The sequence below is a fragment of the Danio rerio genome, chromosome 10 (assembly GCF_052040795.2).
Source record: "Danio rerio strain M-AB ecotype USA chromosome 10, GRCz13ab, whole genome shotgun sequence".
NCBI classification, from domain to species: domain Eukaryota; kingdom Metazoa; phylum Chordata; class Actinopteri; order Cypriniformes; family Danionidae; genus Danio; species Danio rerio.
This window is the reverse complement of record NC_141030.1, coordinates 17,285,894-17,311,085: the sequence shown is the minus strand read 5'-3', so window position 1 is coordinate 17,311,085 and position 25,192 is coordinate 17,285,894. Positions and strand designations below refer to the sequence as shown.

General features: G+C 36.1%; 1 protein-coding gene across 4 annotated transcripts in view; it reads right to left on the bottom strand.

The window, feature by feature from the left end:
* The window catches only part of trappc13 (trafficking protein particle complex subunit 13), a 39,197-nt gene that overhangs the window by 11,109 nt on the left and 2,896 nt on the right, over positions 1 to 25,192 (bottom strand). The window contains 8 exon segments of one of the 4 annotated variants that reach the window (NM_001244643.1): positions 3,565 to 3,766; positions 6,466 to 6,599; positions 10,999 to 11,016; positions 11,393 to 11,437; positions 11,671 to 11,743; positions 16,385 to 16,512; positions 16,591 to 16,675; positions 22,199 to 22,298. In NM_001244643.1, coding sequence (NP_001231572.1) covers positions 3,565 to 3,766; positions 6,466 to 6,599; positions 10,999 to 11,016; positions 11,393 to 11,437; positions 11,671 to 11,743; positions 16,385 to 16,512; positions 16,591 to 16,675; positions 22,199 to 22,298 — 785 coding nt within the window. 4 annotated transcript variants of the gene reach the window in all.

The window sequence follows — 25,192 nt, the reverse complement described above, 5'->3', positions numbered from 1 at the left end:
ATGCTTGCCCTGCCTTCAAGCTCTTCTTATTGGCCCACTGCGCTAGAACAGAATGCAAATTCATTGGTTCAAATCAGCTGTCAATCACTCAGTGCCGATGACAGGGAGCTCCAGCCGCGAAAATGTTATGGTCTGGATACGAGAGAATGAAAACAACACTGGCAGATTTAGTTTTAGAAACCAGCTAGAGTTACAACTAATGACACATCTGATTAGTGATCATGTGCTGAATGTTAAAGTTAAAGTCCGCTATGATTAAGCATTCACCGTAAAGCCAATGGGAAGGAGTTTTCAGGTAACAGTGTTTGTCTTAACTACACATTTTAAGCACGAGATGTTCTAAAGTTATTTAATCCTTCAATTATCCATCACGATGCTGTCAGTTGTGAAAATGATACTGCGTGCACAATCACATACATTCACTGAAATGAAACTGACATTGCAGCTCACGAAAAGACCATTACTGCTATTAAGATGACGTATGCAAATAATACGTTATAATATCATCTGTGCAATATCAGACAGCACCCGTGAGAACAACATAGTGATTATTGTTAATTCAGTTCATCTTATTCACGTCAATCAGTGTGTGCAGGGCCGGTGAGCGCATGCAGATTTTTGTTTATTTGTTAATTGTGATTAGAGTGTTAATATATAATAGAATCTGTTCATATAAAACGTGAAGTAACGGTGCTCATCATTTTTGGTGGGTGCTACTAAATTTTGTCTGGTGCGCCTAAATTTTTGAAGTTAGGAGCACCGGTGCTCCCAAGAAAAAATGTTGATTTCAAGCCCTGTAAGATCTTAATCGGTAGTGGAAATTTCAGGTTACAAGAAAATATTAAATGTAATAGAGCCCCGTTACATTATTCCTTCATTAGCCCATTTCAGTCAGATAATTCCTGCTTTCAGATTCACTAAAATGGCAGGTGACCGTCTAATCAAGCAGATCTGTGCTGTCTGAAGAAAAGGTGGACACTCATCTTTCTGAAAATAAAAAAATACTTAAAAATAGATTGAAATTCCATTTAAAAACTAAATTTTTCTGTTATTTTTATTTGTTTAACTGCTACAATATTATATTTATTTTTTTATAAGCAGCTTTTTGGTTTTGAGTATAAAGAAGGATTTATTTTATTTGCTGCTAAGCAGAAACCCCAGAAGTATAGCTCTATTACTGTTTAAAGTAAAAGAAAAAAACAAAAAAAAAAAACGGGATCATACTTTTATAATGTTAGTTTTAATACACTAAAAAATTTAAATCAAAGAAATCCTCTGACTTTTTTCCTTTTTTGCTGTTTCGAAAATGTACCGAAACATGACACCACTGTACCGAACCGTGATTTTTGAGAACCGTTAAACCTCTAATATATGTATATTATATCAGTATATATAAATATATAATATATATATATAAAATCAGTGGGTATGAAAAGTATTCAGACCCCCATACATTTTTCACAAATCATTTAAGTTTGTTTTTTTTGTTTCTCAATGTACACACAGCACATGTTGACAGAAAAACACTGAATTCTTGACATTTTGCAGATTTATAAAAAAATTAAATGTGTGTGTGTGTGTGTGTGTGTGTGTGTGTGTGTGTGTGTGTGTGTGTGTGTGTGTATAGAGTTGAAGTCAGAATTATTAGCCCCTTCTTTGAATTCTTTTTTTAATATTTCCTAAATGATGCTTAACAGAGCAAGGAAATTTTCACAGTACGTCTGATAATATTTTTTCTTCTACTAGAGACTCTTATTTGTATTTATTTATTTATTTGTAATCTAGAATAAAAGCAGTTATTAATTTTTTTAAACACCAATTTTTTTTCAATAGTCTACAGAACAAACCATCGTTATACAATAACTTGCCTAATTACCTTAACCAGCCTAGTTAACCTAGTTAAGCCTTTAAATGTCACTTTAAGCTGTATAGAAGTGTCTTGAAAAATATCTAGTCAAATATTATTTACTGTCATCATGGCAAAGATAAAATTAATCAGTTATTAGAAATGAGTTATTAAACCTATAATGTTTAGAAATGTGTTGAAAAAAATCTTCTCTCTGTTAAACATAAATTGGGGGAAAAAAAATAAACAGGGGGTCACTCACTCACACACTCACACACTCACACACTCACACACACACACACACACTGATTTCAAACGTTGGTGTATGTCTATACACAGTTTTACACTTTGATGTGTCTTATTCTTCAATTTTCGATAACACTTCAAAAGAGAGGCTGAATTGGCATTAGTGACCATGAACTAATGCTGGGTTCACACCAAATGCAAATGTACATGTTCTGTTTCGAAACAGTAGATTGCATACAAAGTCAATGCAAACAACTGAACAGAGGCCAATATTCGTCAGAGGCAAATGATGCATAAACTTAGCCAATATGTTTATTCGATGGCCATATTTGCAAACCCCCCAGGCAGCTCATCCTAGACCAGGGATTCTCAACCGGTGGTTGACCTCACTAGTGGGCCTCCGTGATCCTGCAGGTGTGCTGCGAGAGTTTAAAATAAAAACTTAAAATTAACTTAAATATTATACTATAATAATTTGATTTCATTATTAGATATATCATATTAAAATTATCAAAGTAGCTAATGGCATTTCTCACTTTCTGTGACTGAATAAGCTTATTCGGACTCTGTGTTAAATGCAGACTGTGGCTTAAATTTCCAACCGCTGCACGTCAATTAGGCCTACGTCCTCAGTTGTATAAATTAAACCGTCACGCAAATTGAAAGGTAACGATGATTACAGTTATAATAATCGCTCGCAGGTGCCTCCGTCCCACAAGTCCGTTGATTTACAAACTATGCATGCTCTCTTTGTGTGAACACTTTAAAATATGCGTATAGTTGTCCAAATAAACGTAACGTGTTTTATAACGGACTCACGCCTGTGCAGTAGGGTCCAGCGAGATTCGGTGGTGTTTCAGTGAACAGCTGTCAAACCAAATCGGATCGATGTGTTTCGCATGTTTTTATGATGTTTTACATTTATTTTTAATAGATATGAATAGTGGATCAATAGATAAATAGTAGTCAGTCTAATTCAAAGCAGCATCAGTTTTTTTTTGCCATCTCCAGTTGTCCTGTCAGGTTTATTTATTGAAGAAAATGCCCAAATACTCTGAAAAAAAAAAAAAAAACTGAAAGAATTCAGGACCTTCGAACCTGTCTGTGCATATATTTTTTTAAATATTAGAATTTATATTATTTTACACACACACATATATACATACATATATACATATATATATACACACACACACACACACACACACACACACACACACACACACACACACACACACACACACACACACACACACACACACACACACACACACACACACACACACAATATATATATATATAAAATGAATGACATTCCAGGGCAGTTACGGTTTAAAGTTTCACTATATTGGGTCTTTTTCTGATTTATGTGGTGAAATAATTCTTTTGATTGCAAATAATAAATTCAAGCAAATCTTTATTTTCTTTGGTTTATCGACAGTTTGATTTAATCTATGCTAAATCCACTGTACCATTCTCTGCAGTTGACTGGTCTGCAGTCGTCCTCTCTCCCCAAGGTTGGTTTTCCACACAATGTCTAGTTTGCCGATGACAGTGACTCCTTTGATGACCCCGGCCTTCTCTGCAAACTCTGGCTTGGGCTTCAAACAGTACAAATACTGCCTCGTGTCCAAGGGCTGCAGATACGACATCTTCCCAAATGTTGACTCGCTGCTGAAACAGAAGAAAAAAAGTAAAGCACATATTAAACAATATGGCAGAGAGAGAGAGTTTTGAGTTTATTGCCATTTCAGCTTCTCTGGCTTTGTCATGGCAAACACAGCTTTTTAGGTTTATTTTTAATAACAATTGTACAATTTTGGATGGATTCACATTAAAAAATACTTTATTTAAAAAAGTCTCTCCAGATACAAATAGTTGTCTGATAACATAAAAAAAAAATTGAGCATTTCGAAAGATAGTGTTTGACAGTTTGTATTCTGTTGCAGTATTGTCATGTTGGGGTTCTTCTCCTTTAGGTAATTGTTCATGTGCGAGTCTCAAGAGTCCAATACGACATCTTTAGTAAACAATCTCATCATGGCTTGAGCTATTACAATAGATGGATTTTCTTCCCATTTCAGGCTGAATTTCAAAAGTTTATTTCCTAAGCACTGATCCTGGTCTGCTTGCCATTTGTTAAAAATATAGCCTTTTATTAGTGGCTTTAAATCTGAAGTTAAGCTTAAATGGCAACATTTTGATGTTTGCTGTACCTGTTAGCACAATCCAAGTAAAATCTAAATTTACAATGTTTGTTTTTGCTAGCGTGCATTGATATTTTTTAATTGTACAATCAATCCATGCCAGTTAATCCACTGAAATTTTTTTTCGGTAATCTCAAATCAAATTCTGACAATTTTTTTATTTAGCATGCACTGGGGCGGTGTGCTGCATTGTGTGATGAGATGAGAATAAGCACCTCCAAGTCTGAGGCCATGGTGCTCCATGCACCTGAAAAAGGTGGTTTGCCATCTCCAGGTTGGAGGAAAGTCCTTACCCCAGGTGGAGTAGTTTAAGTATCTCGGGGGTTTTGTTCACGAGTAAGGGAAGGATGGAACGTGAGATTGACAGGTGGATTGGTGCACAACAGCAGTAATGTGGTCGATGTACCGGACCTCCTACCATGAAGGAGCTGAGCCGAAAGACAAAGCTCTTGATTTACCGGTCAATCTACGTTCCTACTCTCATATATGGTCATGAGCTTTGGGTAATAACCGAAAGGACAAGATCTTGGATACAAGCGTCCAAAATGAGTTTCCTTCGAAGGGTGGCAGGGTGCACTCTTATGGATAGGGTGAGGAGCTCAGACACCCGGGAGGAGCTCGGAGTAGAGCCACTGCTCCTCCACATCAAGAGAAGTTAGCTGGGAGATGTTCTTGGCATGTCCCACCGGGAGGAGGCCTCGGGGAAGACCCAGGACACGCTGGAGGGACTATGCCTTTCGGCTGGCCTGGGAACGCCTCGGGATCCCACCGGAGGAGCTGGAGGAAGTGTCTGGGAAGAGGGAAGTCTAGGGTTCTCTCCTAATACTGCTGCCCCCACAACCCGGCCCCGGAAAAGCGGCAGAAAATGAATAAATATTTCTGAGTTAGGAGTGGTGTCCTTTTAGGATGATGTCAGTTTGACAGCTTCAGCCACAATATTCTTAATTATGCCCCTCTTACCATTAATTTGCTATAAAAATATGATGCACAATATTCACCCCCTACTCAATATTCAGTTTCAGTTGGAAGTACATCAACATACTGTAATAAAAGTCTCTGGATTTTCACATGAAAAATTCTGTTTTCAACAAGAAACCACATGGTCGGGAGTTTGATATGAGGATGAAATATTTCTCCCCAAATGGAAGTTAATGGGGGATTGTAGCAAAAAAGGCACCAAAAGAAACACAAATACCCTTTTTTTTCAACATAAATGCCCCTGCACTTAAAAGTTTGTTATCATGCTTGATGTAATGGGTACAAATGTTTTGCAGCATTACCTTAACATTAAATTACTGAACATTCTGACAAATCATATACATTTCTGTTATCCTACACATTAGTCAACACTAATAATAATAATAATAATAATGATGATTTGTGTAACTGAAGATGTGTAGAAGCCAAGTGCACTAATGGGTTTCTGTTTTTTTAATTGAGCAATTTATATGAAATTATAAAATGGTTTGTTTCTAATTTACTGGAAACAGTTTATAATATTCTGACCGCATACAAATTACAATTTTAATAATTATAAAGACTGTCCTTATGAAGGGAAAAAAAACCTGGATGTCAGTTCAAGGAGTGAGATACTGTCCTTGATGGAAAATTATAATGTTTTTAACCTTCCTTTGCAAATATATTTAACAGATCAGAGACATTTTTACAGTATTTCCGCATTACAATATTACAGTCATATAGTTTCTAATGTAAAGTTATTTCTTTTAGTTTGGCTGGAATATAAAAAAGGTAAATAAGGTCAATATTAGTCCACTTAAGAATTTTATTTCTATTGGCTACAGTACAAACCACTTTAGTACAATGACTTGCCTAATTAACCTAACACACAGGCTAAAGGAGCCTAAGCTTGAGTTGAGTTAAGCTTTTAAATTGCACTTTAAGCTGATTACTAGTATCTAGCAAAATGACTAGTAACATTTAATATACTGTCATAATGGCAGAGACAAAATAAATTAGTTATTAAAACTTATGTTTAAAAATGTGTTAAAATACCACAAATATTTGAAAAAGAATTTAAACTTCACAGCAGGACTAATACTGTTGTCTTTAACTGTATATGGACCACAGAAAATTTACTTTGGCCCCTTCAACCTAAAATGTTACAGTATGGTATATTAAATCAAGAACAGGCAAAAATATAGTCACCTCTCATCTCCAGACGCCACATTGTTGAGCTCAGTGACGTTGTACATCATAGAAGGCTCCAGGGACACTTTTTCCATGAACATTGGAGATGTGGTGATGTTCTGGATCTGCGCCTCTAAAAACACCTCATCTGTCTGTAGAGTCAAAAGCATCAGTGAGATTCATGCAGTAATGTACATGAATACTTCACATTATACACACATTATCCTGGAGTGATACTTTATTTGAAGGGCTCGACATGAAGACTTGGATGCACATGAATCTACAGTTTAAATATGTAATAATAAAAATCGCAATAGATACAATTGCAATCACTTCAATTCAGCATCCTACTGAATTTGAATGATCACATTTTTTTTACATTGTCATTTATCAAATGCTTTTATCCAAAGCGACTTAAAAATGAGGAGGACAAAACGGACTGTAAAGGTCTTTGAATGTGGCCCGTCAAATCAAGTTCTTCAAACAAGTTCAAGTGGAATTTATTGACTTTTTTTTTTTTTGCAGAGGCAAATAAAGCAGCTGTTTGCCCAGTTGATCTCCGGCTGGTAGATTAGTATTGAGTTTTGCAAGTAGAGGTTAGTTCATGCCTGTGGATCAACAGCACCTTTTGACAGAAGTTTCGTTAAAGCATGAAGCAAAGATCCCATGCTAAGCCTGATTAAAATCACCAAAAAAATAAATAAAAATTCCACTCTTAAAAAGACTTTAAACTCATTATACCATTATTATTAACCCTTTCGGCATGTAAGTTTTATTACTCCCGATAAAACTTATTATTTCTCTTGAAAGAGTTTTTTTTTTAATGTTACTATTATTTATTTAGAAAGCATTGCTTCAAACATTTCAATGGTGATGCGTCAAGTTTATCTTGTGACAGTCCAATGAGTTGTGCAATATAAATAATTTTTCCTGTTCTGCAAATATTGACAAACGTCCAAATTACATTGTAAAATATTTAATATTATGAATAACAAATAAGTGTAATAACATATATTTTGTCATTTAGACAGTTTAAAGGAACACTTCACTTTTTTTTGAAAACAGGCTCATTTTAAAACACCCCTAGAGATATTTTTGAATTCAGCCGATTTCTGCATTTGGCAAAAGCACTTTTAGCTTAGCATAAATCATTTTCCGAAAAAAGGTGGAGTGTTCCTTTAATAAAATGTTCAATTCAAGATTATTTGTAAAGCGCATTTCACTATAATTATTACTCCAAAACAGCTTTATAAAAGGTTCACGTTATCAGATTAGTCAAAATAAAAATGGTGAATGTGTTCTGTATATGGCAGACAGGACATCCCTGTAGTTATATAGTATATTGACTTTATTCTTCAACGTGGAAGTTTGCTCATTGTTGCAATTGTTTTAGAACCTCTGATTCAGTCGTCTGAAATGACTAGGAATTATAAAGGGCAGAAAACGGTCAAACTATTTGCTCTTCAAACAAGTGTGTGCATGACTATACATGAAAAGTAGAATAATATCATAAAAAAATATCAGTTTGCAACATCAAGGAGCAGAACGAGCTGTTTTTAGCATCTAAAAATTAATGGAAGTGAATGAGACTGGAAGTTTCGAACTAAAAAGTTTCAAATCGATGCATCCGCTCATAAGCGAAGAATAAGGCCAATAGTGACCTTTGCAAAAAGGTGAGGTCTTAATAATGATTCTATTATTTGATTTGTAATAGGCATCACCGTGTTAGTCTATGCTTCAATAGAGTGATTAGAGCTGCTGGATTCACAACACGTTAACTTCTCTAGAGAGGCATGAAACTAAGTGGCTGTTTAGCTGTGAGAAGAATCGAGTAAAAGTTCCAGTAATCTAAACATTGTGTATGTGATGAGAATAGAGCACATCACATGATTATTATAAATAAATATATAATTTTCGCTCTCTATAGATTCTATAGATAAAAATCGTAAAAGTTGTGTCTGAAACCTAAAATTTAACACTATTTGTTAAAATATGCTCATAAATTGTGCTTTATTTCTCTGGCTCAGCACCAGCTATTGCAAAAAATGTTTGAATTTGGCACCGGTGTGATCAAATGCATCAGCCAAGACTGATCACACCAGTGTGATGGTACATGTCGAAGGGTTAATACAACCGTTGACTGTGTACGTTTTTGGCATTCAAAAGCAAAAGATATTTAAATCTGTCAAGGAAAACAACAGTTGGCATAAAATATCAATAAAACAAGCAGCAAATTCTCCCAGCCTAAGAAAAAGAGTGGAAATGAATCAGATTGATGTTTAACCGAGTTAAGCTCTGGTAAGATGAGTGAGCAGTCAAGTAAAGAGAGGAAACAAGCAAAGGAAAACAGCTACATTTTTTTGTCTTTCTCTGTCATCAATTTGCTTATTTGGCATCTATTTAGACAATAAAAAACAGCATTGAATGAAAATTTGGAGTAAACATCCATCATCTATCTACCCAATATCCATACATATATCATCCATTCATCAAACATCATCCAAGCATGCATCTGACAGATTTTATCCACCCATTTTCCATTCATCTGTCCTTCATCCATAACTCTATTCACTCATCCATCCATCCATCCATCCATCAACTATCCACCCATTCGTCCATCCTTTCAGCCATCTAGCAGATGCATCATTATTTTTGATCAATCAATCCATTTGCTCATTCTTTCAACTATTCATTAACTATTAATCCATCAGTTATCATCGATCTCATTTCAACTCTTCATTCAGCTAGTTATCCATTCATCAATCCACCATTATCCGTCCTTTCATTCATCTATTCACACTTCCATGTATTCATTATCCATTATTCTTTTTATTCATCTATGAATTAAACATCCATCCATCTATCCCATCCCACCATCCAATTGATCCAATCATCCATCCATCTATCCACTTATATACTGTATCTACTCCATCCATCAATCCATCCATTCTTCCCATCAACCCATCCACGTCCATCAATTCTCCACTCATTCATCAATATTCTATCCATAACCTCAAAGACCCCTTCATCCAACCATCCATCCATTAATCATTCACCTATCCATCAATTATCTATCCCTCCCAGACTTTATTGCACCAACCCACTCATCCATCCGTCAATCAATTATCTATCTATCTATCTATCTATCTATCTATCTATCTATCTATCTATCTATCTATCTATCTATCTATCTATCTATCTATCTATCTGTCTATCTGTCTATCTATCTATCTATCTATCTATCTATCTATCTATCTATCTATCTATCTATCTATCTATCTATCCATCCATCCATCCATCCATCCATCCATCCCATCAACCCAGCCAGCCAATCATACATTAAAAATCCATCCATCTTTCCAGTCAACACATTCACGTCTATCAATTCTCCACTTATTTATCAATATTCTATCCATTACATCAAAAACCCATCCATCCATCAATCACCCATCCATCAATAATCCATCCCTCTTAGGCTTTCATGCACCCACCTATTCATCCATCCCATCAATCAATAATCTGTCCATCTATCTTATCAACCTAGCCAGCCAACCATCCATATTTCAAAAATCCATCCATCATTCCCATCAACGTCCATCAATTCTCCACTCATTCATCAATATTTTATACATTACATCAAAGACCTCCCCATCCATCAATCATCTATCCCTCCCAGACTTTCATGCACCCACCCACTCATCTATCCATCCCATCAATCAATAATCCATCCATCCATCCCTCCCATCAACGTCCATAAATTCTCCACTCATTCATTAATATTCTATCCATTACCTAAAAGACCCCTTCATCCATCCATCCATCCATTAATTATCTATCCCTCCCAGATTATCATGCACCCACCCACTCAACCATCCATCCAATTAATCATTTATCTGACCATCCATACATCCCATCAACCTAGCCAGCCATCCATCCATACATCAAATCCTTCCCATCAACGTCTATCAATTCTCCACTCATTTATCAATATTATATCTATTTTCAATTATTCATCATTTACCCATCCATCAATAATCCATCCCTCTCAGGCCTTCATGCACCCATCCACTCATCCCATCAATCGATAATCTATCCATCCATCCATCAACCCAGCCAGCCATTCATCCATACATCAAAAATCCATCCATCATTCCCATCAACTTCCATCCATGTATCCGCACCATCTACTGACAGTTCATTAAGGCTAAAGTCACACAAGCCTCTGTGGTTGTTGACTTAGTATTCAAATACCAATGTAGCTATGTATCTACTGGTGTCAGGAATGTAGCCTGTCTAAAATCAGTAAGTTAATGCAGTTAACATTATTGCATTAAAGGTCATAAAAATTGAAATCTGAAATAGAAGTGTAACTAATGGGATCTGTCTAAATTTCTGAACATAACCTCATATTTTCCAACAAAATGTATGGATATACTGAATACAAGAATCATTTTTCTCATGTTTTCCTTTGCTTGCTTCAAAGGCTCAGAGGAAGAAGAAGAAAAATGGGTTATGCTGAAAAAAAGTTGCAATGAGAAGGAAAACAATTACCACAGAACTGAGGTCACTCTAATGGAGGAATAAAAAACAAAAATAAACATTAGAGAAGTGAAGGTTACATGCACCAGAAAATGACAATGTCAGTTTTCTTCTTAAGGTAGTGTAAATGTGAACAAAAGGGCTAATTATAAATGAAACACACACATACATACAACCACACTACTAACAAAACAGATGTCAAATGAAAATGAATAAAATGGGTTCTTAAAAAGCGTAGCCTCACTATAAATTATGTCAAAAGCTGCGAGGCAGTGCTGAAAGGAGGTTTATAAAGTATCATATTTGAAAATACTATATACACAATACATGAATAACTTGCTTTTGGATCTATTTTCTCTAAAATATCAGCAGATAAAACATCACTTAAGTCAAAAAGTAAACTTACCTCGGCATTGTAGAATTTGGTTTTTACATCTAGAGGCTTGAGAACCTGGTTTAAAATAGAATTAAAACTAAAGTTTGAATCAAGCCCAATAGAGTCCATGTTTTTAAAATCACAACACAGCACTGCTTTCAGTGAAGCGACTGGAGACGTATGAAGCAGCATTAGATCTCATGCTTGAGTTCAAATGTCAAGCTTTAGTGTAAATGAAAAGTCTCAGCTCTGTGCAAAATGGTTCAGAAGTGATGCATCAAGCATTTCATCCAATGATGTGAGCTCACCTGAAATTTGAAGAACTTTCTAAAGTAAAGCTTCTCGCCGGTCTGAGTGGTGTAACTGACTGCGCAGACTAAGCTGGAACCAGATGATAAGAAAATGGTGAGAACAACAGCATTTTAAGACCTTTTTTTAAGATGATTTTTTTTTATTGGTAGTTATATTCTAGAATTTGCAATCCATTTGACCTCAGTTATTCGATGTATTCCTACTTTTGGAAAATAGAAAAAACAAACACTGTAGGGGGTGGGACTTGAATTTATGCACGTGTAGCTGATTGGATGGTGAAAAAGTAGGTGTTGCCAGATCTAAGTGTGTGTGTGTGCGTGTATATTATTTTATTTCAAGTTTAGTTATTTATTCTCTTTTAACTACATTACATTTCAGATTAAATCACAACTTTTTCCAAATGGAGTTTTTGGCATTTTTATTAGCTGTTTTTTTATGTTTTAAAAAATTTTAGCTCAAGAATTTGTTTTTGTTATCAATATTAGATTTAGAAGGCAAAGTTTTTAATATTAAATTTAAAATGCAAAATTTTGGAATTAGGGCCAGTGGTGCAGTAGGTAGTGCTGTCACCTCACAGCAAGAAGGTCGCTGGTTCGAACCTCGGCTCAGTTGGCATTTCTGTGTGGAGTTTGCATGTTCTCCCTGCCTTCGCGTGGGTTTCCTCCGGGTGCTCCTGTTTCCCCCACAGTCCAAAGACATGCGGTACAGGTGAATTGGGAAGGCTAAATTGTCCATAGTGTGAATTTGTGTGTGGATGTTTCCCAGAGATGGGTTGCGGCTGGAAGGGCATCCGCTGGGTAAAAACTTGCTGGATAAGTTGGCGGTTCATTCTGCTGTGGCGACCCCGGATAAATAAAGGGACTAAGCCGACAAGAAAATGATTAAATGAATGAATTTAGGAATTTTTTTTTTCATGTTTATATTTTTCATAAGCTTTAAATTCAAAAAGCTTTATTATTTATTTAATATTAATAAACTAATATTTTTTGAAGTTTTATATATTGATAGTTGTACAAGCTTTGCTTTTATGTAGTCTTATGCATTTTTACTTAAGTTTTAAATTGTTTTAGAAAAATAATTTTTAGTTTAATTTTACAATAGTCAAATTATCGGTTTGTAAACATTCAGAATGCGCATGCAGCGAGGTTGCAGACAAAAAACCAGAAGCGCTAGCATTTGCAGGGTGGGAATGACATCCAATGATGTACAAAGTTTGTTGTTGTCTTAGAGATAAGTTATATTGATTACATATTATTTATTATTTACATAATGCTTTCAGCGGTGACGCAGTGGCGCAGTAGGTAGTGCTGTCGCCTCACAGCAAGAAAGTCGCTGGTTCAAACCACGGCTTGGCTCGGCTCAGTTGGCGTTTCTGTGCGGAGTTTGCATGTTCTCCCTGCATTCACGTGGGTTTCCTCCAGGTGCTCCGGTTTCCCCCACAGTCCAAAGACATGCGGTACAGGTGAATTGGGTAGGCTAAATTGTCCGTAGTGTATGGGTGTGTGTGTGAATGATTGTATGGATGTTTCCCAGAGATGGGTTGCAGTTGGAAGGGCATCCGCTACATAAAAAAACGTGCTGGATAAGTTGGCGGTTTATTCCGCTGTGTTTATTAACCCAGATTAATAAAGGAACTAAGTCGACGAGAAAATGAAATGAACGATTAATGCTTTCAGCGGTTTTATAAGACCTTATCACCCAGTGATAAGCAGTTATTTAGCTAAATTAACGATAAAGCAGGACTCGAAATTAACCTTTTTGCTTGGTAGCACTGGTGCTCCTAACTTAAAAAATTTAGGCGCATTAGCCAAAAATTAGTCGCACCCACCAACTACAAGCACCGTTTTATTCAAACAGATTTCTTGCATTTGAAATGAACACTAATTAAGCAAAAATATATATGCATGCGTGAGGAAAATATTTCTCAACAAATTCCCATTATCACAAGAAAATACATTTTTATAACCTAACTGAGTGATTGACAGCTGATATTAACCAATCCCTAGGCGTTTAGTTCTAGAGCAATAGTCCAATAAGAACTGCGTGAAGGTGAGAAAAGCATTGCAGGCTTTGTTTACTGCAGCAAGTTGACATAACAACTGTTTTAAACCATTCCTAAGCTCTGCATTTTGCGTTTCAAGTGCAAAGATGAACTCTGCATGACGTCTCCTAAATCTGCGCATGTGCTGAACATTTTGCAGTAAAAACTGGTGGCACACAACAATTGTATGCACTCGCACAAATGCTTCTAAATATATATTTTGGGGTCGCACAGATAAAATTTTGGGCGCATATGCGACCAAAATGGTTGCAATTTCAAGCCCTGTAAAGTGAGTGCGTTCATCTGACAGGTCCATTTGCGATAGCACCCTCCCAATGGATATTGGATAAGACGAAACGGACAAGCATCCAGCCCCAAATATACAACTATCTCTATCAAACTATTGAAACTCCAAGTGATTTTACAAGATACAGGTTAAAGGCCTAGAAGTCGTTGGATGCCTACAATTTTGTTTTGTGTGGTCATGTGCAAGAAATAATGTTCCAGAATTACCAGATTTAAAACATTGTAGTGCTAAAACCGAGGTTCTGCCTAGCCAAAGTCAAGGAAATAAGACAGAACTATACAAGGCCTAGGTAATCATCAACAAGCAAAACAAGTGCATTTTGATAGCGAACTGCACCTGTACGGCAGGGTATGTGAACTTACATTACATTTCACTCTAAGCATTCAGGGCTCTATTTTGACGGTCCATGCGCAGAGTGCAAAACGCAGGGCGCAAACGCTTTCAGGGCGTGTCAGAACACATTTTTGCTAATTTACGGACGGGAAAATGCGCTTTGCGCCAAGGCGCATGGGCTAAAAGGGATGAGTTAATTCGTAATATGTTATAGGTGTGTTTTGAGAATAAACCAATTCAATTCGAGTCTCATCTTCCATTCCCTTTAAGACCCAGCTGCGTCGCGCCAAGAGCGCATTCGCTATTTACAGGATGCAAAGTAAGTCTAAGTGGAAAAAATTTGCATTTCACAAGCAAACAGTTAACAGTTGACAGTTTTTTACCAGAAAAATGTTAAACAGAGCATTTACTGCGTGAGAATGAGAGATAATGGAACTACTTTCACATTCGCTCTTGGATAGGGAAACCTTTACGCACAGACATTAATTAGCCTATAAATAATTAATTTCGTTTGTTAAGCGCAAAGATTTGTTTCAAAACTATTTCTAAATTCAGTTCTAATTTCTAGCAAACGAATAAATGAACAATAGCGACCAAGTGTGGTCAAAATACTGAGTTATTTCCAAATACACCTGCCATGCCCCATATGGTCTAAAACCTGACAGGTGGGCAAGTCTAAGCTTTTTTTTAATAAAACAAATATAAATATAGATATATTAAATAATACTGCTAATAATAATAACATCATACAAAAGCAAATTGTTATGAATGAACTGAAAAAGCCTCCCGAGATGAAGAAGACATAAAAGCAGTGATTTTTCATATTTATAGGCTAGAAAATAATATGTTTTGTAATATTTTAATCCTTTATATTTATATCCTATATATATTCTTATTATAGCCTATATATATCCTTAATATTTAAATTTTTTCATATGTAAAGATATTTGCCTATTGCTCTCTTGTGTGTATTAAGCAGTGCGTAAGCGAGGCGCAACTCTGCGTCGGAGTTTAGACCGGGTTAGTTTTGGTCTAATGAAAAATCTATTATAGTTTCTCAAAATAGCAACGCGCCAGCGGTCCGCCTCAGAACGCCTTCCTTTTTAGACCAGAACGTCTATGGGCGCACAAATGAGCACTAATGCATTTGCTATTTAAACAGCGTAGCGCAACGCCTTAAAACGACTCTTGCGCCAAGCTAAAACTACCAAAAGACTATTGCGCCGCGTCTTGCGCCACACTGCGCCGGGTGTATGATAGGGCCCTCAGTGTCTGCAGTTTACCATATTTAACTGTTTTTGCTGAAATCATTGCTGCAACTAAAAATGAGAAATGTGTGTGATTCAGCATAGCGCGAACTTGCCTGATATTAAATAAGAACTGCAGAGTCCAGCATTTTTAATTAGGTCCTCACTCATTCAGCTCTTATGATGGCTGTTAGACAAAGATGTCTGCGGATGGCATTAAAAACAGTGTGGTGTACGGTAAAATTTAGGTTTTCTATTTTTGGACTATCGAATTTGGCATCCTACCAAACAACACAACATGTTTGCTATTGCAACCGGTCTTTTTTTGCAACCGGTATGAACGGTTGAACCCATGTGACGTCATGTGTAATGTAGGTTGTTAAATCCCTTATATTAGATTTTAAAGATAAAGTTAATTAAGTATCACAGACACAAAATGAAAGTATTAGTTTTTATTAACATCTTCGGCAATTTTTGTAATTTTATTGTGTATTTAGCAATTTTTTATACATTTTTATGTTTTAGTTTTAGTAATTAAAGTTAAATTAAAAACAGAATTCTTTCCTTTGCGAACTGTTGAAATAAAATTATTTAACTTTTATTTTCCTTTGGTTTTGTTTATTTAATTTCAAGTAATAAAGCATTTGTTTTTAATATTTCTTTTTTTGTCTTTGACAAGTAAGGGATTTAAAAAAATTTGATTTGCATTACATGTGAATACTGCTGACACAACCTTACTTATATTAAAATGTAAACCACTAAAAACTGAAAAAGACACGTACATATGTGTCCCAATCTCCTTGACTTCATGATGGATGACATCATCAATGCAGCACTCGGGCTTGAGCTCTGAAACGGCGGAGTTTGACGCTGACAAATTTAACCTCTGAGAGCTCGTCTGCAGGTCCGCCTGTGAGGACAGAGAATCACAGGACAGCAGTGAAGCTGAAACACATGCGATATTCAGTCAGTAGTGACGAGCCATTACCTTCACCAGGATGTCTTTGACCACTTGACTGCTGTCGTTGTGCACACTGATGTAACTGGAGAAGGTCTCGCCAAGGAAAATATTTCTGCACAGGAAATAGTGAGAATGCATTTTTGAAATGACTGGAGGCTTTGGGATTCAGATGGACATGTGGCACTTTCCACTAATAGGACACAGAGCGGACCTGACCTGACAAAACACTTATTGTTAACCTCTATCCAATACTCAATTTACCTTTTACGATTTACTTATTGCTACTAAAAAAAACATTCTGCAACCCTAATTTCAAACGTTGGTGTATGTCTATACACAGTTTTACACTTTGATTTGTCTTATTTTTCAATTTTCGATAACACTTCAAAAGAGAGGCTGAATTGGCATTAGTGACCATGAACTAATGCTGGGTTCACACCAAATGCAAATGTACATGTTCTGTTTCGAAACAGTAGATTGCATACAAAGTCAATGCAAACAACTGAACAGAGGCCAATATTCGTCAGAGGCAAATGATGCATAATCTTAGCCAATATGTTTATTCGATGGCCATATTTGCAAACCCCCCAGGCAGCTCATCCAAGACCAGGGATTCTCAACCGGTGGTTGACCTCATTAGAGGGCCTCCGTGATCCTGCAGGTGTGCTGCGAGAGTTTAAAATAAAAACTTAAAATTTACTTAAATATTATACTATAATAATTTGATTTCATTATTAGATATATCATATTAAAATTATCAAAGTAGCTAATGGCATTTCTCACTTTCTGTGACTGAATAATTATTCAGACTCTGTGTTAAATGCAGACTGTGGTTTAAATTTCCAACCGCTGCACGTCAATTAGGCCTACGTCCTCAGTTGTATAAATTAAACCGTCACGCAAATTGAAAGGTAACGATGATTACAGTTATAATAATCGCTCGCAGGTGCCTCCGTCCCACAAGTCCGTTGATTTACAAACTATGCATGCTCTCTTTGTGTGAACACTTTAAAATATGCGTATAGTTGTCCAAATAAACGTAACATGTTTTATAACGGACGCACGCCTGTGCAGTAGGATCCAGCGAGATTCGGTGGTGTTTCAGTGAACAGCTGTCAAACAAAATCGGATCGATGTGTTTTGCACGTTTTTATGATGTTTTACATTTATTTTTAATAGATATGAATAGTGGATCAATAGATAAATAGTAGTCAGTCTAATTCAAAGCAGCAGCAGTTTTTTTTGCCATCTCCTGTTGTCCTGTCAGGTTTATTTATTGAAGAGAATGCCCAAATACTCTGCAGTTGTAAAAAAAAAAAAAAAAAAAAAAAAAAAAAAAAAAAAAAAAAAACCTGAAAGAATTCAGGACCTTCGAACCTGTCTGTGCATACATTTTTTTAAATATTAGAATTTATATTATTTTATATATAGTTAGTTAGTTAGTTAGTTAGTTAGTTAGTTAGTTAGTTAATAAAATGAGTTAGTTTATAAAATGATGTAGAAAAACAAAAGAATAATAGAATGGAAAGGAAATGTTTTGCTAATAAATAAAGCTTCAAAATAAGCATTTTCTCTAGACAGTCAGTTTAGGCTGAAAAAGTGAAAAAGTGAAAAAGGCTGAAACCCCTGTCCTAGACTAAAGCCCCATCTAAATGAATAGAAGAATCCAGAAATCCCCAAAACTTCCCACTGATCCTACAATTAGGTTACATATTCTAAATCAGGAACAACAACAGAAGTGACCCATCCCATTAATGTTGTTGATTAAGCTCGAATTACATTTAAACACTTAATTTAACAACTAAAATTGGCACAGCACCAATCTCCTTTACGGCTGTTTCAGGAGTAACTGGAGGACGCTGTTATAAACATTAGAATACCAGAGAAAAAACCTGAGCACATGCTAGAGGACAGCACTGGAAGGACAGGATATGTGATGGGATGTGCAGTCATGTTTTTTCTCCTGTCCTTATAAACAAGGTATGCAATAGTAGCCAAATGGCAGAGCTTGCTGTAAAAAACAAGCATTTCTGTACAGACCTCACCTCCAAAATGCATGGCTATAAATACTACTGACAATTGGCTATTTCGACCTGAAGGTGGAACTTACTTCACTGTGGCGGCCATACTGAGTGTTGTGCTTTTCCCTAGTAATGCCACTGAGCAGTCTTTATGTCGATAGCATTTGTAAAAACATCCCCCGAGTAACAGAGTGAGTGACGCGATATGCGTTTTCTCTTCACATTTGGTGTGAAGCCAGCAAAACTATTTATATACTTCTAAAGCATTTATAAACTATAAGTTGTTTATTTGGTAATACAAATTTTAAATCTATATATAAATCACAAATATGTGATATTTTCATTAAAAGGCTCAATAATAACAATAAATTTAGGTGCAGTAACATACAATACAATTTAATTTAATTTATTGACATCTATTAACCCATCTATTCATCCATCCCTCAACTACTGCTTATCCATCCATCAATCCATCCATCAATGTATCATTTCCACTGTTCATCCAACCAGTTTCATCCATTCATCAATTCATCATCCATCCGTCTCAGTCCAATGTTTCATTTTCCAATTGGTCCATCCATTTATCCATCCATCCTTCTATTTATTCAGCTATCCAGTCATCCATCCATCAATCCATCTGTCCATAAGACCACTGTTTTATCCATTCATCCATCATTTTATTTTTCCATCCATCTACATAACTATCTATCCATCTATTCATAGATCCATTTATTCAACCATCGGTTCACTGTTTTATCAGTCGACCTCTTCATCTTTACCTAGATCTATTTATTTAGCTATCCATCTGTCGACCAGACCACTGTTCGATCCATCCACCCATCTCAGTCCACTGCTTCATTCCATCTATTCTTCTATCAACTCATTCTTTCAACTACCCATTCATTCATCCGCCTGTACATCAGTCCACTGATTCATCATTCCACACGTCTATAAGTCCAGTATTTTATCCATCCATCTATCCATCCATCCACCATTTCATCTGTCTATCCACCTACATAACTATCTATCCACCTATCTATTCAGCCAGCCATCCGTCGACCAATCCACTGCTCCATCCATCCATACATCTCAGTCCACTGCTTCATCCACCCATCCATCAGTCCATACATCTCTCCACTGTTTCATCCATTCATCCATCAACTCACTTGTCCATCCGTCAACACGTCTATAAATCCAGTGTTTTATCCACCATCTATTCATCCATCCATCATTTCATCTGTCCAGCCATCTAGATAACTATTCATCTATTCATCCATCCATCCATCCATTTATTCAACCATTCATCCATCCATTCATCCATCTATCAGTTCACCATTTCATCATTCAATCTTTTCATCTTTACCTCCATCTATTTATTCAGCCATCCATCTGTCAACCAGTCCACCGTTCCATCCATCCATCTCAGTCCACTGCTTTATCCATCCACTCATATATCAACTCAATCTTCCATCCATCCACCCATCATTGATTTATCCCTCCATCCAATAATCTGTCTATCAACTCGCTGTTTCATCCATCCACCATCCATCAGTCCATTGTTTCACCCATCAATCCATCCCTTTCAGTACATCACTTTATCCATCCATCTGTCTATCAATTCATTGTTTTATCCATCCACTGTTTCTTTCATCCATCCATCCAACCACCCACCTATCCATTACTCCTGTTTCATCCATCCATCTGCCTATCAATTCACGGTTCCATTCATCCATTACTCCACGGTTTCATTCATCTCCACACATCCAAAAACCCATCCGTGTATCAGTCCACTGTTTTAAATTATCAATCGATCAACTTGTCTATTGATCCATCGATCCATTCATCTATGTGTATATGGTTTAATCCATCTATCCATAAATCCATAGTTTAATCCATTCATATTCAAGGCAAGTTTATTTATATAGCACAATTTTTTTATACACAGTGGCAATCCAAAGTGCTTTACATAAACAAGAATAAAAAAGACAAGTATAAGAAAATAAACAACAAATAATAAAAATGATTAAAAACAGATCAAAACAAATAAAAATGTGTTAAAACAGGGTGTAAAAGAATGGAAAAGAAAAGAAAGACACAATAGTATGATTTGTCGGACATAGCACAGTGCTCATTCAGTAAAAGCACAGCAAAACAGATGTGTTTTCACTCTTGGTTTAAATGTGCCCAATGTTGGAGCACATCTGATCATTTCTGGAAGCTGATTCCAGCACTGAGGGGCGTAGTAGCTGAAAAACAATTCACCCTGCTTTGACTGAAGTTTTCAAATTTCTAGTTTATATGATCCTAAAGATCTAAGTAATCTATTTGATTTGTATTCAGTCAGCAGATCTGTAATGTATTGAGGTCCTTGGCCATTTAGCGATTTATAGGTCAGTAATAATACTTTAAAGTCTATTCTGAATGTGACCGGGAGCCAGTGTAAAGACCTGAGGACAGGTGTGATGTGCTCTGATTTCCTGGTTCTGGTCAGAATCCTGGCTGCAGTGTTCTGGATGAGCTGCAACTGTCTGACTGTTTTTTGGGGAAGGCCAGTGAGGAGGCAGTAACAGTAATCTACCCTGCTGCTGATAAAAGCATGAACAACATGAAGTCCTCACTGGAAAGTGGAAGCAAAGCATCTAAATTTTGCAATGTTTTTGAGATGATAGTATGCTGATTTACTAACTGCTTAGACATGGCTATTGAAACTCAGATCTGACTCTAGAGTCACACTAAGATTCTTGACCTTATTTTTTGTTGTTTGACCTTTAGAGCCAAGGTACGCATTTACCTTGAGAACCTCATCTCTGTTCCCAAATGCAATGAGTTCAGTTTTCTCTTTGTTTAACTGAAGAAAGTTTTGGCACATCCAACTGTTAGATTAATCAATGCAATGGTACAGTGCTGTAGTCATTAGGCAGTAAGACTGAGTAGAACTGAGTGTCATCAGCATAGATATGGTAGGAAATTTGGTTCTTTCTCATTGTTTGGCTCAGAGGGAGCATATAAAGGTTGAACGGGAGAGGTGCCATAATAGAGTCTTGTGGGACTCCACATGTCATGGGTGTCCACCTCGACCTATGGTCACCTATACTGACACAGTAACATCTCCTTTAAAGTAAGATCTATTCAAGTGTTACTTCATACGCTCAGATCAGGATTTCTCAAGACAACATCAAAGTTAGCAAAGTTTGATTTACTCAACTGTTACAATTTTTTAGCAATAAATAAAGAAAAATTTAAAACAGAAGAATATTTTCTAAAGAATGCTGGAAAACAAGCAAACATTGTGATTCATAGCAAGAACAAAACATATTCTGGACATCAATTGGTGTTTTTATTCCAATATTTTTGTAAAACTGCCAAATCATCTTTGCACTAGGGTGGGAAATGCTAACAATTATTTTTACAACAGTATTAGTCAAATGATCTGCCTGTTTGATTGTAGTTTTTAATATAACATGTTTAACGGTTCCAACTACAAAAAGTATCATTGTAGAACCGATTACCATTTTAAATAAAAACCATGCAAGAACGCAACTTACTAGATGTAAAAATAAATTAAACAAAACCCTTTTTGGCATTTAATCGTGTTGAATAAAAGCATACATTACCCAAAGTTCTGTGGCAGTGTGAGCATCTCCCCAAGGATTAGTGTTTCTGCCCCCTTTACAGTGGATGGATCATCTTTCATGAGTCGTAAAAACAAATCACCTGTAGACATGTGATATGCTGAGATGTAAACCTCTGGACTGACAAACGGCTCTTATTTGCAGACCCCCATTAGACATCTAAATCAAACCATCTTGTTATTTGCGTCTCATTTATTTTTAGGCAAGACGACACGTGAAAGTCACAATTATAAATCATATGAATAACGAGTTCTATACAGCAAGTAAAAATTATTTAAATAATAATAATAAACACATTTTATATTTAGGCCAGCTTTCTGAATGATATTTATAAATATTAAAAAGGCATAAATCAAAGTAGTGTGGTTTCTAATGTATTCAATGCACTTCATGTTTCCGACAAAATTATTATGGGGACATGTCTTAGACCCTTTTTATATATAGAAGTGCTGCTACCCAGAACTATCATAGTGTCACACGGTTCAGATATAGCATTTCAAAGCCATTGGCTACCTGCAGAAGGAAAACAAATATTGCAGACGGCTGATCATGGGGCAGTATTAAGGGGCGAAATTATAGCAGGGGTCTCAAAGATCCACTGTTAAAGCTTTCAGAGAAGCTTAACACTAGACTCAGGAATGTGCTGCATTCCAACCACAAATATTGCTGCACAATACTAAAGCAGATGCCATCACAAAAAGGATTTTCATTTCTAATTTTGTTTTGTTACATGTTTTTGGTTTGAACACTAGATAATAAAAATGACAAAGTGCATTTATGAAGTGTGCCTCACACAAGTGAGTGGGCTTGAGAAACCACCCATAGAAACACTTCTCTTTATGCAAAAAGCTACTTACTCTAGCACTTGATTTTCAAAGAACTAATAGTTTCTTTGAATAATTGGCACTTATTGAGTGTATTGCCTCTTCTTGTTGAATCACTGAATGCCTCCTCAATTGTATGTCACTTTGGACAAAAGCCTCTGCAAATTGACTAAATGTAAAATCTCACTCCTCAAGCCTAAAATCTCTCATTTGTTGCTGTGACATTTGCTGTAATTACAAGTTATCACTTGTTAAAAACCCACTAATAGTCATGACGGACTTAGGTACACTGTACACATATGATAATATTCAATAATTAAATAAGTTGTAATAATAAAATCAGACAATATTGAAATAGTGGACATTTCAAACAGCATTGAATACATATTTATTATGTAAACTTTTAGTGTGCTTTTTAAGAATGTTCTGATTGATGTATTTGTGCTTAAATACTTAATGTGATTATTTCAGACATTATTATATATACATGTTAATCCATCCTACGTCACTGAAAATTCTCATATTTATGTGGCTAACACTGACTACATTTACATGGACATCAGTGATCGAATTATTTGCTCAATCTGAATAAGACAATAAGATTAAGGTGTTTACATGAGTTTCTTTTTGAATGCTTCTTTCATGATCCCGGTTTACATACTAAAGCACATAATTCAATTAACGTCAGTGAGTCTCCAGGCTATTCACATTTCCTCTGGAGTTTCAGTAATATCGGGTGTTTTATTTTTAATTCGTCAACCTTAACTGCAGTTTGGCACTTTCACTTTAATTCGGAAACATTTTATGCATGCCCCCCGTGACAAAAGAGACATTGGATGAGAGTTTAAACTGCTGGAAGAGTGTCGTTGAAACGAGATTTGATACCAAACGCTGTATGGAAGAAAAAACCTCACAATACAGGTGTCTGTGGTCCTTAACTGACTCAGTAGGTGCAGAAAATAGTGTCAAACACCCGTGTGTGTACAGTCTATCCTGTCGCAAAATGTAGCGAAAATTCAACACGATGGTTATAGTTTAAGGGGTTTAGATGTCTGTACTACACTTCAATAATGTGACTAAAATCGGCATACTCCGCATGTCTTAATTCCATTTCTGTTTAGTTCGATTATGACCTTAATATGATTAAATTAGGCGAGGTAGTGGCACAGTAGGTAGTGCTGTCGCCTCACAGCAAGAAGGTCGCTGATTCGAACCTCGGCTCAGTTGGCGTTTCTGTGTGGAGTTTGCATGTTCTCCCTGCCTTCGCATGGGTTTCCTCCGGGTGCTCCGGTTTCCCCCACAGTCCAAAGACATGCGGTACAGGTGAATTGGGTAGGCTAAATTGTCCATAGTGTATGAGTGTGTGTGTTAATGTGTGTGTGGATGTTTCCCAGAGATGGGTTGCGGCTGGAAGGGCATCCGCTGCATAAAAACTTGCTGGATAAGTTGGCGGTTCATTCCGCTGTGGTGACCACAGATTAATAAAGGGACTAAGCCAACAAGAAAATGAATGAATGAATGACTAAATTATTTAAAAATTACTGTTTACATGGTTGACTCTTAACCAGAGTATTGTCTTAATCGCATTAAAATTGGATAACTTGTGTTCATGTTAACATACTCAAATAGTTTTTTGCTCTTTGTTCATTAACTCTATATAGAAAGAGACTCCATTTGTTAACATCAGTTCATTTTACTAAAGTCAATGTAATGACAACCACGAAAGTATTCATTAATATTATTCATTAAATTTCCTTCGGCTTAGTCCCTTTGTTCATCAGGGGTCGCCACAGCAGAATGAACCTCCAACTTATCCAGCATATGTTTTACACAGCGGATACCCTTCCAGCTGCAACCCAGTTCTGGGAAACTATTAATATTAGGTGATGTTAATTTCTTAGGTAATGTCTAATAACGCATTAAATTCAATAATCATAATTGTTCAGTTAATGTCTAATTAAATTCAGTTGTATTTTTTAATAACTTAAAACTGATAACTATAATATGGTCATTTCTAAATGTTGATTTTATTGCATTAACTAATGTTCACTAATAAGACATCGATAGGTGGAGTGTTACTTTGCAAATTAATTTAGTTAAACAATTTGTTTATTCCGAACATGTATATACAAAAAAATGCAGTAAGTATTTT